The sequence below is a fragment of the Triticum dicoccoides genome, chromosome 6B (assembly GCF_002162155.2).
Source record: "Triticum dicoccoides isolate Atlit2015 ecotype Zavitan chromosome 6B, WEW_v2.0, whole genome shotgun sequence".
NCBI lineage: Eukaryota > Viridiplantae > Streptophyta > Magnoliopsida > Poales > Poaceae > Triticum > Triticum dicoccoides.
Window position 1 is genome coordinate 418,500,501 of NC_041391.1, and position 15,969 is coordinate 418,516,469.

General features: G+C 44.9%; 1 protein-coding gene across 1 annotated transcript; it reads right to left on the reverse strand.

Annotated features, from left to right (window-relative positions):
- Window positions 1-569: 569 nt before the first annotated feature.
- On the reverse strand, window positions 570-4,523 carry LOC119321173. Its single transcript, XM_037594975.1, has 9 exons — window positions 4,498-4,523; window positions 4,036-4,101; window positions 3,776-3,935; window positions 3,078-3,205; window positions 2,254-2,658; window positions 2,049-2,164; window positions 1,765-1,919; window positions 1,355-1,427; window positions 570-896 (listed from the first exon to the last, which is right to left on the reverse strand). Exons 1-8 carry the CDS (start codon window positions 4,521-4,523, stop codon window positions 1,365-1,367), a joined length of 1,119 nt encoding a protein of 372 aa, XP_037450872.1. The 3' UTR covers window positions 570-896; window positions 1,355-1,364.
- Window positions 4,524-15,969: the final 11,446 nt, after the last annotated feature.

The following is a 15,969-nucleotide window of genomic DNA, read 5'->3' on the forward strand; positions in this document are numbered from 1 at the left end:
ACGTCCGGTCGTTCTGCCACGTAGGACACAGTCCACACCATACCATTCTCTTTCTTTATTGTTTTTTTTCTCTCTTTCTTCATCTTCACTAATGACATGCAAGTGATCAGGCATGTAAGGAAAAAAAATCAGGAGTATGGTTGTGCATCGTGGTTGATGTTCGTGGAGGCGCCCGGTCAGTGTCCAGATGCGAGCATCTAAAACCACGATGCACAAATTTGCCCCTTAAATATCCGCGGACGCGCCCGGTCAGTGTCCAGGCGTGTCCACCCATCATTTTTCTTGCAAAACTACCACACTTCACAAAAATTTCTAGTCACATGCATGTGATTGATCTAGACGAACAGAGAGGAAAGAAAGAAAGAATAAACGATGACAAAAGTTGGCTTGTGGTGGACCACATCCTACGTGGCGGACAGGTCCGGACATCCCCATATGTATGGTTGAGAATGGGGATTTGCGCACTAATGGATGCCCAGAAAAAGTGGTGGTCTGATTGGGTGGTTTTTTTCTTCTCACTCATATCCGAACAAATACAAGCAACCTACATGGGGACAAGCCTCAACAAATACAAGCAACCTCTTTGAGGTGACGGACGAGATCGGATTAATACAAACAACATTTTTGAGGGCCCAATTGATAAGAATTGGGTACCATAGTGCATGACATTTCTAACAAATAAAAAAAAAAGCATCTCGGTTACAAAGGTCCACGAGTGGGCTCCTTCCAGTTTAATTGAGAAGAATCTATACCATGTCAATTCATATCTAGGAAATTACAAAAGCATAGTTCCAAAAACTTGCATGGCTCGCTACCTCAGTCGTCTATCACTTTCATCCTGTAGGACTTGCATCATCTTTAGGAAATCCTCGTGCTTGGCATGATCCAGCATGGTCCTATTACGTGGTGTAACAATGAGTTGTGTTTCTAGTAAAATAAACATTCATTCCCATTTTAGGTTTATAATCAACAATTTCATTACACTTGAGCATTTGTACAATCCGAAATTATGTCATAATCTAAATACCTCAATTAGTACTCCCTCCTCCCAAAATAAGTATTTTTGATTTAGTTCAATTTTGTAAAGTTGAACTAAATCAAAGACACTTAAGTTGAACTAAATCAAAGACATTTAGTTTAAGAAGGAGGGAGTACAAACTACTTCTTCCGTTCCTAAATATAGGTTTTTTTAGAGATTTTAATATGGACTACATATAGAGCAAATGAATGAATCTACACTCTAAAATATGTCTATACACATACCTATTTATGTCATATTAAAACCTCTAAAAGACTTGTATCTACAAACGGAAGGAGTATTACATATGGTGTAAGTGCAAAACATTATTTTTACCTTCGGACTATTAGGCATTGTTAGCCACATGCTGAGAGAGCATTACACATAAGAGCTCGTTTATGTTCATCTCCTGCATTAACAAGATATTTCTTAATCAAATAAGAAAATATTTGCACCCCCTGCCCCCCTCCCCACAACACACACACACACGCACACACACTCACCCCTACATATTTGGTAAGGAGTTAGTTCATATTTGCATTTTCAGTATATTTTCTCTATTTGTATATCATGCATTACCACACCTAACTTTATCTTGAAACAAAATAAAAATCAAACTATAAATCATATTTTTGTTTTTTTAGGTTGCTTATCACAAGAGCCGTGCGGAAACTATAAATCCATTTAAAGCATAATCTACTTGGAGTCAAGGTAAGCTTAAGATGCACCCAAGTGCAAAAAGTTACCTTGTATTGTTCCCCAAGCCAATTGAGAAGAGTCTCCTTGATAGAAGCCAAACTCACAGAGTATCTAAGTGAATGATGCGAGCGACAGTGCATACCAACGACATAGCAAGCTGGGTCCCCTGCATCATCTACGGTCGCATGCAAAACTGGACTGCCTGCACATTTATTACAATTTAAAATACAATAAGTGCACACCATATTCCATGCAACTAGCAAGTACTTACTATACTGTACATGCTATACATAGTAACTAGCTTCCCCATTATAGGCTTCATGTGGATTACCTGATGTCCCTGGCTTTGAGGTGTAGCTTGCGACCCCCACTATTCTCTTCTTTGCCACCCCCACGGTTCTCCTCTCTTCTCTGGTTCGACGTCGAGGCAGAGAGAGAGGTGGTGCTCTACAAAAATAAGATTAGCAATTATTATTTTTTGTTGAAGATTAAAAAACTAGTTAGTACTCCGTGGATTGCAATGATTAGTGTATTACATGATGGTTCCTCGCGATGTGCCTGGCTGACGAAGAACATGGGATCCAAAACTGAAATATCCCAAGAGGGTGACACGCATCCCAGCCGTCACAGACAACGGAGTGTCATGGAACTGCAGCGCTGTTGCCTTACCAGGGATATCACTAGCAGAAATAACTAGTAAGGCTACATCATTATCTGGATCAACAGCAATGATTTTAGCCTGGAAACCGTTGCTGTTTAGTCCCCTAGAATACGCTGTTATAGTATCTCCTATCCTTAAGGTCTCAACGCAGTGTGCACAAGTCATGAGAACACCAAGACCTTTCCCAATGCACCCCAAAAACGCATTACTACAACCCCTCCTTAACAAAAAAACTGCATCTTTGCAGCAATGGAACACCACACCGTCTGCTTCCATAGAGCTGAAAGAAGATGAATGAGATAGATTTAGTGGACAAACTGAAGAGCGTATAGTACAACTGGGGATACAAAGATAGATATTTAGACGCTTTGCAAAATGCCCACGGTCAATCCATCATGAAGGGGATCTGACAGCGACGAATAAAAAAGAATGCAAAATTCGATCTGCATAGAAAATCCAACCTTCGGGCACAGCACTCAACTAGAATCTGCTTAGTCAAATCAGAAAACGCAAATATCCACAGAATATCCTATAGGTGAGGCAAATCGGAAAGCTACAGCCACATGCTCCACCTAAACTGTTTCATCGGATCCTACAGTATTTACGGGCTTCTATGTTTTCAATACATATTGGATCACAGCATAAGCAGAGCACGAGAAGAACGGAAGGAAGAAATAAAATTAGGAAAAAGCAACATACCGATCTAGGGTTTCCAACGATGGAAAACAAGAGGGGAGGGAGATGGGGATGAAATGGGAGGGGGAGAGGATGGTGGGGCGAGAGGATGTTTGTTCAGGAGAGGAAATGAACTCCCTTTCGTCGCACAACTTGTTTCCCGAAATGGCAAAAGAAATATAAGAAATAGTGCGTCTAAGCCACTGAGAGATCGACACGTTACCTCCCTGTGGGCCATATCGGGCTTGCGGGCCCTCCTGTTCCAACACAACACCTACATTGGCGTTCCACCAGCCCAAATGGGATTACCAGGTGACTTTGTATTGACTCAGAAAAAGAAACCAGGTGACTCTATACTACCCTTAAAAAGATCCGCTGCCTCGTGAGCCGTCGGATCTGACACAAATTTAGCGGGCGAACGTCTTTTCACTTCTTTGTAACAAAGAGGTTGTTGCAGAAACATTCGTAACAGAGCTCTTGTTGCGGAATATTTTTGCAACAGAGGTCTTGTTGCAGATTTTTTTTTGCAACATAGGTCTTGTGGTGGATTTTTTTGCAACAAACATCTTGTTGCGTTTTTTTTTGCAACAGAGTTCTTGTTGCTGATTTTTTGCAACGGAGTTCATGTTGTGGATTTATTTTTTGCAACAGAAGTGATATTGTAGAAGTGGACGGTGGCCTTGCCATGGACGGTAGCGAGCGGAGGTCATCTTCTTCATTACCCAATAGCAGTAGGAGCGGGCGCCATCAATCGAGAAGAGGGAGGAGGAAAGATGGTGGTGGTGGAGGCGGTCGGCGACCGCGACGGCGGAGCGCGTGCTCGCCGGCGTCCGCGGCGGTGCAGCTGGGGTGTTCGGCGGTGGCGCGGCTGCAGCATCTCGTCTGGATGAAGGAGAGATGTAAGAGAAAGATGGGATTATCATGGAGAACGATTGGATCTGGTAGTTGTTTCGGGAAGGTGGAGACGTGCGAGCCCACTGACACGTGTCGTGTGCATGAGACGGCGGGCGAAAAGAGCGTGATCCGCCGGGTGATTTCAATCATTTCTCTAAAAAATGTGAGTTTGTAGTGAATGTTAGAATCCAGAAGTTTGAGTCAAATATGTTCCTTTGATTTTATTTGCAAGCTCCATATTTCCTTTTTCTTGATAAAATGATGTATTATGCCTTTAGCATGAGCCCGGTCCGAAATATATACTACTCCCTCCGTCTCATAATATAAGATGTTTTTTGACACTAGTGTAGTGCCAAATAACGTCTTACATTATGGGACGGAGGGAGTACTGATAAGCAATTTTTATTTGCCAACACACCAAGTTTCTTATTCTTCCCATAACCTCTTTTCCATGGAGCGTGTTGTTTGGCCTCTTGTCTTGTAGATGTTTTTTTTCAAGAGTACACCAGAGATGTACCATACTTTTATAGAAGGAAGAAAATATAATTACAAGAGCTTGTCGGGGGATGCGAACATCGCCGCAAGCTAACACTCAACACTAACACCTAACAATCTTAAGCCTACTCCCCTACAAAATGATTTAGAACACCCACACCTAAGCCGACCACTTTCCACTCCTTGATCTCCTCCATGATGTGCTTGTGCAGTTGGATTGTCGACTTGATTTGCTCCGGGCGGTTGAAGACTCTAGCCTGCGCTTGCCTCCTTAGCACCAAAGAGGAAACTGGCTCCTCTGCGCCCGCTGGCGCTCGCTTGCCCTAGGTCGTCATGGCTTGCGTCCCCCCCAACCTCGTGAGGTTGGGCACCTGCCTAGAAATCTCCGCTCCTTAGGAGGCAGCCCGGAGTTGCCGCTCCCTCCGAAGGTCTTGATGTCGCCCGCCTCGCGAGGCTTGGCCCCTCGCGAGGCTTGGCCCCTCGCGAGGGTCTTGTCTTGATGGTGTTGTAGATGGACTGTACCAGGCCGTTGATGGACCCACACCGTGGGCCGCAGGCAGGCATGTATGGGTACTTAAAGGATCGAGAAGAGGTGTCTAAAGGGGGGTGATTAGACCCTCAACAAACAAAAGTAGCAGTTTTTAGTTTCTTCAAGTTAAGGTGGAGTTTTAGCACAAGTTTAAACATTCACAATACATTTCAAGCAAGCATGGCAAGAGTATATGAGCAGCGGAAAGTAACGCATGCAAGTTGCAAGAATGTAAAGGGATGGGATTGGAGTATGCAAACGCAATTGGAGAACACGAAGATTTTTCCCGTGGTTCCGATAGGTGGTGCTATCGTACATCCACGTTGACGAGACTTCAACCCACGAAGGGTAACGGTTGCGCGAGTCCACGGAGGCCTCCACCCATGAAGGGTCCACGAAGAAGCAACCTTGTCTATCCCACCATGGCCATCGCCCACGAAGGACTTGCCTCACTAGGGTAGATCTTCACTAAGTAGGCGATCTCCTTGCCCGTACAAACTCCTTCGTTCAACTCCACAATCTTGACGGAGGTTCCCAAGTGACACCTAACCAATCTAGGAGACACCACTCTCCAAAAGGTAATAGATGGTGTGTTGATGATGAACTCCTTGCTCTTGTGCTTCAAATGATAGTCTCCCCAACACTCAACTCTCTCTCACGGATTTGGATTTGGTGGAAAGATGATTTGAGTGGAAAGCAACTTGGAGAAGGCTAGAAATCAAGATTTATGTGGTTGGAATGGAATATCTTGATCTCAACACATGAGTAGGTGGTTCTCTCTCAAAAAATGTATGCTGGAAGTGTAGGCACGTTCTGATGGCTTTCTCCACGAATGAAGAGTGGGTGGAGGGGTATTTATAGCCTCCACACAAAATCTAACCGTTACACACAATTTACCAAACTTGGTGGGATCGAATCATGAAACTCGGTCAGACCGATTTAGTTCAAAATGTGAACGTTAGGCTTTTCGGTGGGACCGATATGATCAACTCGGTGGGACCGATGTGCTAGGGTTAGGGTAAAACCTCATCTCGGTTTGACGGATTACACAAACTCGGTGGGACCGATTTTGGTAATGAGCTAACTAGAGAGTTGGTTAAGCAAACTCGGTGAGACCGATTACATATCTCGGTAAGACCGAAATTATTGCAACAGGAACCAGAGAGTTTGCAAACCCATCTCGGTGAGATCGAGATCCCATCTGTGAGACTGAACTGATTAGGGTTTCTGGCAGTGGCTATGTCAAGTGAACTCGGTGGCGCTGGATAGAACAAATCGGTGGGGACGAGTTTGACTTTTGGTTTGGGACATATGTGGATGTGAGAAAGTGGTTGAGGGCTTTGGAGCATATCACTAAGCACTTTGAGCAAGAAAGCCATTAAGCAACACCTCATCCCCTTTTAATAGTATTGGCTTTTCCTATGGACTCAATGTGATCTTGGATCACTGAAATTAAGATGTAGAGTCTTGAGATCTAGAGCTTGAGCAAATCCTTTGTCCTTAGCATCTTGAAGGGGTTCCACATCCTCTTGTCCACGTCACTCCACGGTTGAACTTATCTGAAATATACTAGATAAAAGTATTAGCCCAACAAGAGATGTGTTGACATTAATTACCAAAACCACCCAGGGAGCACTTGTGCTTTCAATCTCCCCCTTTTTGGTAATTGATGACAACACACATCAAAGCTTTAGATAAAGATATAGAGAATAGCAAGTAAAGCTTTGGAAAGACATGTAACATGCATAGGCTCCCCCTACATGTATGCAATCATGTAAATATGGAATGTAAGAGCATGTGAATGCATAAGCATGACAGAGCAAGCAATGAGTTACATGTATCTTGGATATATGCATTAGAGCAAAATATATGAATATATGAATTGTACCTTCATGTTCACGAGTCCTTCTTGCAAACAATATGTACATCAGCAAGATATCTTCATGCACATGAGTGTGATGCATATACTTACCTCGTGGTCTTGAGCTGGCTTAGGAAGAGATGAACCTGAGTAAACAAGGTTAGATAACATAGATACATCTACTAGACAGAGCAAACAAAAGAGCCACAAGAGTACCAAGATTGGGATGACATGTAGAGAGTGAGTACTAGGTACTCTATTTGATATAGACATGTCCCCAAAGGAAAAGATATGCAATGAATTCGAAGATTTACTTCCCTTAGAGATCTTTTTCCCCCTGAATCTTATGTTAGATAATGGGAGAATATAGGGAAAGGAAAATTAGAGGAAAACAAATCTGAGCACAAAACTTAACACAAACTGACATGTCTTTCCCCTCTTAAAGACATGTGTCTTCTCTCCTCTTGAACACCAAGCATTTGGGGCCTTGGATGCGATTACCTCTCTCCCCCTTTCGATGTGATTAAGCTTTGATGTGAGCTATCTCTCCCCCTTTGACATCAATTTCCAAGAAAGGATCTTCTGGAGTGGGAGTGAAAATGGGTTTGGTCCTTGAGTCACAGAGCAAAGCAGCATGTAGAGTGATGCAGGTAGAGGACAAGAATCATCGAGTGGAGCTGGGACAAATATGCAGGAACAAGTGGCAAATTGTATTCTCTGTAGTGAAATCGGGAACACCGAGTTGTATTCTTTGGTGGCACCGAAATGTTTCGGTTCGGCCGAAAGAGACAGATCAGTGTGTCCGAGTTCAACACAGAGAGAACACTAGTCACCTCAGCTCACTAGGCAAGAAAGATCTCACAAAGATTTGCAAGGAATTAATTGAAGGATTTGCAAAGAATTGGATGCAGAAAACGCAGAACAAAACAAAGAAGAGAAAAGAAACCTAAATGAAGTTTTTTTTAAAGAAGGGGAACAAATATGCAAGAACAAATGCAAGAACTTAGAGAAACACTAGAGAACTTCATCTAGAATTGGGCAGCGACAAAGTCACCTATGTTAGAGTATATTGATTGAGGAGTCAAGTGAGAACACTTGATCGTAAGTCATACTCATCGTTTAAGCTCAAAATGGGGTTACCATTTTTCGTTTAAGCATTTTGATGTATTCACATCTTGTTGAGCTGTTTTGACCCATAACTTGGGGTAAAACTTCTCTAAGATGGAATATCATACCTTTGGTGGTGGTGCTGATCTTGGTCATGTAGTTGAACTTGTGTAGGGTGCTCAAGGTTGATGTAGATCATCAAGGATTGGGAGCACCACTTGGATTTGAGTTTATCTACCTACATCGGGTGCTCACATAGGGCCCTTGGGCCTGCTTCGGGCCCAGCGGGCCGCGCGGGAAGGTGGGAGGAGGCAAGGGCGACATGGTCGCGCGCGGTTGGCTGTGGCCGGCGGCTGCGGCTGCGCGACCAGTGGCGTGGCGCTGAGGAGGTGGCCGGCGCGGAAGACACCTGGCGCATCGAATCCGGGGTGTTACAAGTGTCTACTCCAAGTTTGAAACATCAATGATGTTCAATTCACCTCTCAAACGGCAAAATACTTTCTCATCAAGCGGTTTGGTGAATATATCCGCCAATTGCTTATCGGTATGAACATGCTTAGGATCAATATCACCTTTAGCAACATGATCTCAGATGAAATGATGACGAACTTCTATATGCTTAGTTCAAGAATGTTGCTCGGGATTATGAGCAATCTTAATAGCACTTTCATTGTCACAAAGTAATGGAACATGTTTCACATAGATCCCATAATCCTTAAGAGTTTGGGTCATCCAAAGTAATTGAGCACAACATGAACCAGCGGCAATGTATTCCGCTTCGGCGGTGGATAAGGATACCGAGTTTTGTTTCTTGGAGGATCGAGACACAAGAGATCTACAAGAAATTGACAAGTACCCGAAGTGGACTTCTAATCAACCTTGTCACCGGCATAGTCCGAGTCGGAATAGCTAACAAGATCAAAAGAAGATCTCTTAGGATACCAAATGCCAAAATTTGGTGTGTGAATTAAGTATCTCACTATCCTTTTCACAGCCTTAAGATGACATTCTTTGGGGGCCGCTTGATATCGTGCACACATGCACACACTTAGCATAATATCAGGACGTGAGGCACATAGATATAAGAATGATCCAATCATAGAACGGTAAACCTTTTGGTCAACCTACTTGCCATCCTTGGTCAAGTCAAGATGTCCACTAGTAGGCATGGGTGCTTTCATACCTTTGCTTTCTTGCATGTTGAACTTCTTGAATAAGTCCTTGGTGTACTTTGTTTGAGAAACAAAGGTGCCTTCCTTAGTTTTCTTGATTTGCAAACCAAGAAAGAACTTGAGTTCACTCATCATAGACATCTCAAACTTCTTCGACATTAGCTTTCCAAACTTTTCACTAAAATAAGGGTTAGTGGAACCAAATATGATATCATCAACATAAATTTGGCACACAGATAATTCACCATTAACCCTTTTAGTAAAAAGAGTAGAATCAATCTTTCCAATCTCAAAGCCTTTTTCAATAAGAAACTTTGTCAAGCATTTATACCACGCTCTAGGAGCTTGTTTAAGACCATAAAGAGCTTTGTGAAGTTTATAAACATGGTCAGGCTTTTTAGGATTTGACAAAGCCGGGAGGTTGTTTAACATAAAATTTCTCCTCGATTTCACCATTTAGAAAAGCACTTTTAATGTCCATTTGGTACAGGGTAATATCAATGGTGATTAGCATAGGAAAGTAAGATGCGGATGGACTCAAGTCTAGCAATGGGAGCATATGTCTCACCATAGTCCATACCTTAGACTTGAGTGTATCCTTGGGCGACAAGTCGTGCTTTGTTGCGAAGAACTTGTCCATCTTCGTCTTGCTTGTTGCGAAACACCGATTTGGTACCGATGATGTTGTGGTTGTTGTCGGGCTTCTCGACCAATGTCCACACTTGGTTCCTCTCAAAGTTGTGTAGCTCTTCATGCATGGCATTTATCCAATCCGGATCTTCCAATGCTTCTTCAACCTTCATAGGTTCAATTCTAGAGATGAATGAATAATGTTCACAAAAATTAGCCAAACGAGTTTTAGGCGAGTGATTCTCCTGGTTTGTATATCATTGAAGATTTGTTCGACAGGATGGTCTCTTGAGACTCTTGCTCAAACTCGTGAGAGCTTTTTCTTGGGTCGGGGTGGAACATCTTCTTCGTCATCTTGTTCTTATTCTTGGCCTTCTTCATTGTTGACGTTGTCGTTCTCTTGTCGTGGTGGAGAAGGAGGTTAATGAGGTTCATCTTGGTGTACTTCCTTGCTTTCTTCATCTTGGTGTGTCCCGCTCATGGATGTTTTCATGTCAACTCTTGGTTCACCTTGTCGTGAGGTAGGAGCTTCCACTTGGACGGATGAGGTACTCTCCTTCACCTCCGTTGGACGAATCTTGCCAATAGACAAGTCTTGGATTGCTTCCGAAGGGTCTTTGTCTCCTACATTAATTGGCAATTGCTCTACTTGCAAGCCGTTAGATTCATCAAACCTCACTTCTACCATCTCTTCAACCTTTCGGGTGAAATTGTTGTAGACACGGTAAGTGTGAGAGTTTGAGCCATAACCAAGTAGGAAACCCTCATGAGATTTAGGAGCAAGTTGAGAACGACGATGCTTATCAAGAATGTAACACTTTGAGTTGAATACTTGCAAGTATCCAACTTGGGGTTTGCTAGCGGTGAGAAGTTCGTATGCCGTTGAGCCGAGTAGCTTGTGAAGATACAAGCGATTTGTTGCATGACAAGCCATCTCAACCGCTTCCGCCCAAAAGTGTTTTGGAGTCTTGTACTCATCAAGCATCATTCTTGCCATCTCAATAAGATTCCGGTTCTTCCTCTCAACAACTCCATTTTGTTGAGGTGTGTACGTAGCCGAGAACTCATGTGAAATCCCTTCTTCATCAAGAAAGGTATCCACATTTGCGTTCTTGAACTCCATTCCGTTGTCGCTGTGAACCTTCTTGATATTCACTTCAAATTGATTTTGGGCCTTCCTAGCAAAGTTCTTGAAGATCTTTTGAACCTGCGATTTATCATCAAGAAAGAGCACCCACATAAATCTTGAAAAATCATCGACTATGACTAGACCAAATGAGTTTCCACCGAGACTTTTGTAGGCATTGGGACCAAAGAGATCCATATGAAGTAGCTCGAGCTGTCTTCTCATGGTCATGATGTTCTTCACGGGGCGACTTCCTCTAACTTGTTTTCCTGCTTGAAAAGCACTGCACAATCTATCCTTGTCAAATATAACATCTTTCACTCCAAGGATATGATTACCTTTAATAAGCTTATCAAGATTTCGCATGCCCACATGACCTAACCTTCTATGCCACAACCAACCTTTAGAAGATTTAGCAATAAAGCAAGTTCTGGGTTGAGCCTTTTTAGTGAAATCAACAATGTAAAGATCACCTCTACGAATATCGGTAAAGTCCATATTGTGATTATCTCTACAAAACACTTGGCAATCTACTTAAGTAAATAGGACATTGAAACAAAAGTCAGCAAGTCTAGATAAGGAAAGTAAATTGTAGACAAGAGATTCAACGAGCATAACATTTTGTATGGAGCTATCATGTGAGATGGCCACCTTACCAAGGACAACCACCTTACCCTTTGAGTTATCACCCAAAGTGACATACTTTCGAGGGCCGTCGTTTTTAGCAAGCTCATGAAACATATCCTTATCTCCGGTCATGTGATCGGTACATCCACTATCAAGGACCCATTCCTTTCCTCCAGCCATATAGCCGCGAAGATTAGCCATAAGACCAAAGTGTCTCATAGACTCATCGAGATCAAAGTCACTATCATCATTCTCATCATAGTATCCATGTTCAACATCGTCTTGTGATGGATCAATTCCTAGAGAGAGTGATTAATTAGATAAATGATCATCACAATAATCATTTTTACGAATTCTAATGGCTTCGGAGATGATATTACTAATGATTCCAACATCTCCTTTGGCACGCATAAGATTAGTAAGCTCAAATATACAATCAGCAAACTTAGGATCATTGGAATTCATCTTACTCAAGGCAATAGACTTATGAAGAACTTCATCTAAGTTTTGCAAGGAATAGTTTGGAAATCGTTCCTCAAGAAATCTCCATATAGTGTAGGCACAATCAAGAGTAGGCAAGCAACCAATCAAGTTTCTAGGCAAACCTCTAGTGATAAGATTAACAGTTCGAAGGTTGCGGATCGTGTCAATAGACTCATCAAGGGTAGGATGCAAAGGATCAACATGAGGTGCACAAGGGCTAGTAATGTACTTGTTCAAATGATATTCATTGAAAATCACAAGCATCTCATTTTTTCACTCATGAAAGTACTCTCCATCAAGAATAGACACTCTACGTCGAAGACCCCAACGTAAACTCATCCATCTTCCTCCAAAGGTGTTTAAACCAAAGCAATGAAGACCAATGCTCTGATACCAATTGAAAGGATCGAGAAGAGGTGTCTAGAGGGGGGGGGTGATTAGACCCTCAACAAAGAAAAGTAGCAGTTTTTAGTTTCTTCAAGTTAAGGTGGAGTTTTAGCACAAGTTTAAACATTCACAATACATTTGAAGCAAGCATGGCAAGAGTATATGAGCAGCCGAAAGTAAAGCATGCAAGTTGCAAGAATGTAAAGGGATGGAATTGGAGTATGCAAACGCAATTGGAGACATGAAGATTTTTCCCGTGGTTCCGATAGGTGGTGCTATCGTACATCCACGTTGATGGAGCCTTCAACCCACGAAGGATAACAGTTGCGCGAGTCCACGAAGGGCTCCACCCACGAAGGGTCCACGAAGAAGCAATCTTGTCTCTCCCACCATGGTCATCGCCCACGAAGGACTTGCCTCACTAGGATAGATCTTCACGAAGTAGGCGATCTCCTTGCCCGTACAAACTCCTTGGTTCAACTCCACAATCTTGACAGAGGCTCCCAAGTGACACCTAACCAATCTTGGAGACACCACTCTCCAAAAGGTAATAGATGGTGTGTTGATGATGAACTCCTTGCTCTTGTGCTTCAAATGATAGTCTTCCCAACACTCAACTCTATCATGGATTTGGATTTGGTGGAAAGATTATTTTAGTGGAAAGCAACATGGAGAAGGCTAGAGATCAAGATTTATGTGGTTGGAATGGAATATCTTGATCTCAACACATGAGTAGGTGGTTCTCTCTCAGAAAATGTATACTGATAGTGTAGACACGTCCTGATGGCTTTCTCCATGAATGAAGACTGGGTGGAGGGGTATATTAGCCTCCATGTTCGATGAGTTTTTGTGCACTATTGTATAAAATAATATTTTGTTTTAATGAGTTTTGATGCACGCTATATAAGCAAAGGCAAGCTATAATGCAAAGGGCAAATTTATTGGCATGGCATGTACCCACTCACGTATATGCACATGCACATGCATGAAATATTGTGCAACTAATGTTTGCATGTACGTGTCCGGCCACGTGCACGTAGGCTAGCTAGCTGATATACATTCTTATGTATTCTTGTATTCATATCCCGGCAAGCTTGCATACGTACCTAAATACAACATGTGTATATGCCATATATACACGTATTCGGGTATACACGACCGTCCGACAAGCGTCTCGAATACCCGTATTAAGCAGGTAGTCAACATGCGATTGACTCATAAGGCTTGCTTTGGTCTTGAAGGAAGAAACAATGCATGTTTGCAAAGGAATAGGTACGTAGGCAGCTTTCACGCATATATGGAATTCTTTCATTTTACTTGTGTAGGTGTGTGGGATAAGAAGAGCAATGTTCTAGAAAGAAAATTTTAAGAAGGAAAGCTTCGACGGGCTTGGCAATCAAGAAATCAGATCGCTTGTTTTCTGCCTAATTGGTGGCCGACCCCAGCCTATATAAAACTAGCACAGGAAGAAGCAGAAGAAGGTAGCAGAACCTCACGCATGTACCCGGCGGAGACGAGGCACGAAGCATTAGGAGAAAAGAAGCCACGCAGCGGACGCGCCTACGGCAACGGTGGCACACAACCAACAAAGATGCAGCGATGACGACAACGACATAGAGGCACACACTCGATGGCAGCGATGAGCGCGCCTGCAATGGATTGCCTCCAACTGGAGTCCGGCTGCCCGCAAGCAAACCGAGGCCTGCCGGGATGGATAACAGGGAGTAGAGCAAGCCCCTCTAATTTATTGTACTTCTTGTCTTTCATCTTACAGGAGTAAGAGCAATCCAAGGAGGCACCCACGCAGCAAAGCCACACATCGGAGGCACCCAACAAATACCACGGCCCAGAGGAGACGCGCCGCGGGGGTAGCGTCCAGGAGACGGATGATAACCGGATCAAGAGGAGGCACCCAGGCAGCGGCGACGGCACATACCGGCACGATGCACCAGTGGCCTAACCGAAGGACGCGAAGGTTTGGTGCGAGACGCTCGCGGCAGCACTGTGCCGAAGGCGTCGCTGACCGCACCGGTATGCATGGAAGTTGAAACGCGTCTATGGCAGTAGTCACGCGGCCACCACAATGGCGGTGGCGGCAGCACGTTGCCGATGATCCGATGTTGCCCACAGCGGGCAAGTGCCTGGCAAGACGAAGAACGAGGAGCAAACTAGTTTCTTTTGCTACCCATATCCTTCATCTATCTTGTCTTACAGGAGAAGAAGAAAATAGATCACGCAGGTGGCAGCAGCAGCAGCAGCAGCCGCAACACCATGGTAGCTATAATTTGTTGACAAGACCAAGGGGGAGAAGAGAAGGGCACCCAAGCAGAGGAATGCAGCCGGCCAAACCCACGCGGCGACACGCCCCTGGAGGCAGCGGACGCAATGGCAGCAGCACGGGCACAAAGGGGAGGCACCAGCAGACGCATCTGGCCAAACACCCAAGAGGAGCCCGCGGTGGCCGCGGCCGATTGAAGAATCTAACGCGGTGACCGTGACACGCCCCTCTTGGTACGTACCTCTTCTTTTCATGTATCAGGTGACGGGGATAATGGACGACGCGACCAGCGGAGAAGACCGCGGATGATGCGGCGCTCTTCTCGTATCATGCGTTGGTGGCCGCGGATGATGCGACACTCTTCTCATACCAGATGCGATGGAGACGGTGAACGGCGCCGCCGGACCAGGAGACTATACATCGACACCGCCAGGACCGTCGTCTACATCATCAAGCCGGTGCCAGGGGACGGAGGCGTGGAACTCGCCAGGATGGCGCCAATCGTCAAGATGGTGCCACGGAGGATGGCGACACGGAGCTCGCCAAGACGACGCCCGTCCTTTTCTTCATTAACCTGGTGCCGCATGGACTTCGCAAGGACGTCACCAGCCGTCTACTTCGTCATGCTAGAGCAGGAGGACGGAGCCGTGGAGCTCCCAAGGATGCCGCCGCCGTGCCGCGGTGGATGGCGGCAAGAGCTCGCCAAGATGACGCCAATGCCGACCTCATCAAGCCAGTGCCATGGAGGATGGAGGTCTGGAGCTCTTGAAGACACCGCCTCTGTGCTGCAGTTAATGGCCACACGGAGCTAGCTAGGATGATGCCCGTCGTTTTCTTCATTGAGCCGGTGCCACGGCGACACGGAGCTCGCTCGGACGGCGCCCGTCATCTTCTTCATCAAGACGGTGCCAATGAGGACGAAGGTGTGGAGCTCGCGAGGATGCTGCCGCCATGCTGCGGTGGATGGTGGCCCGGAGTTTGCCAAGACGACGTCCATCGCCAACATTATGAAGCTGGAGCCCAGAGGCAAGGAGCTCGCGGGGATGTTGTTGCGTGCCGCGGAGGATGGCGACACGGAGCTCGCTATGGAGAAAAATCTTTTGCAGCCATGGAGAAATGGAGCCCCTTCCTCATTAAGCCGACGACATGGACGAAAGAGGCGTGGAGCTCGCGACACGACACTACTGATGTCTACCTCATCAAGACGGAGCCCACCACACGGAGTCACGAAGACGAGCACACCCTGGTGCTGCCCGCAACATGAAGCCCGCATCACGGAGAAGAAGATGGCGCTGCACGGTGCTGTCCGTGACCTGGAGGAAAAGAC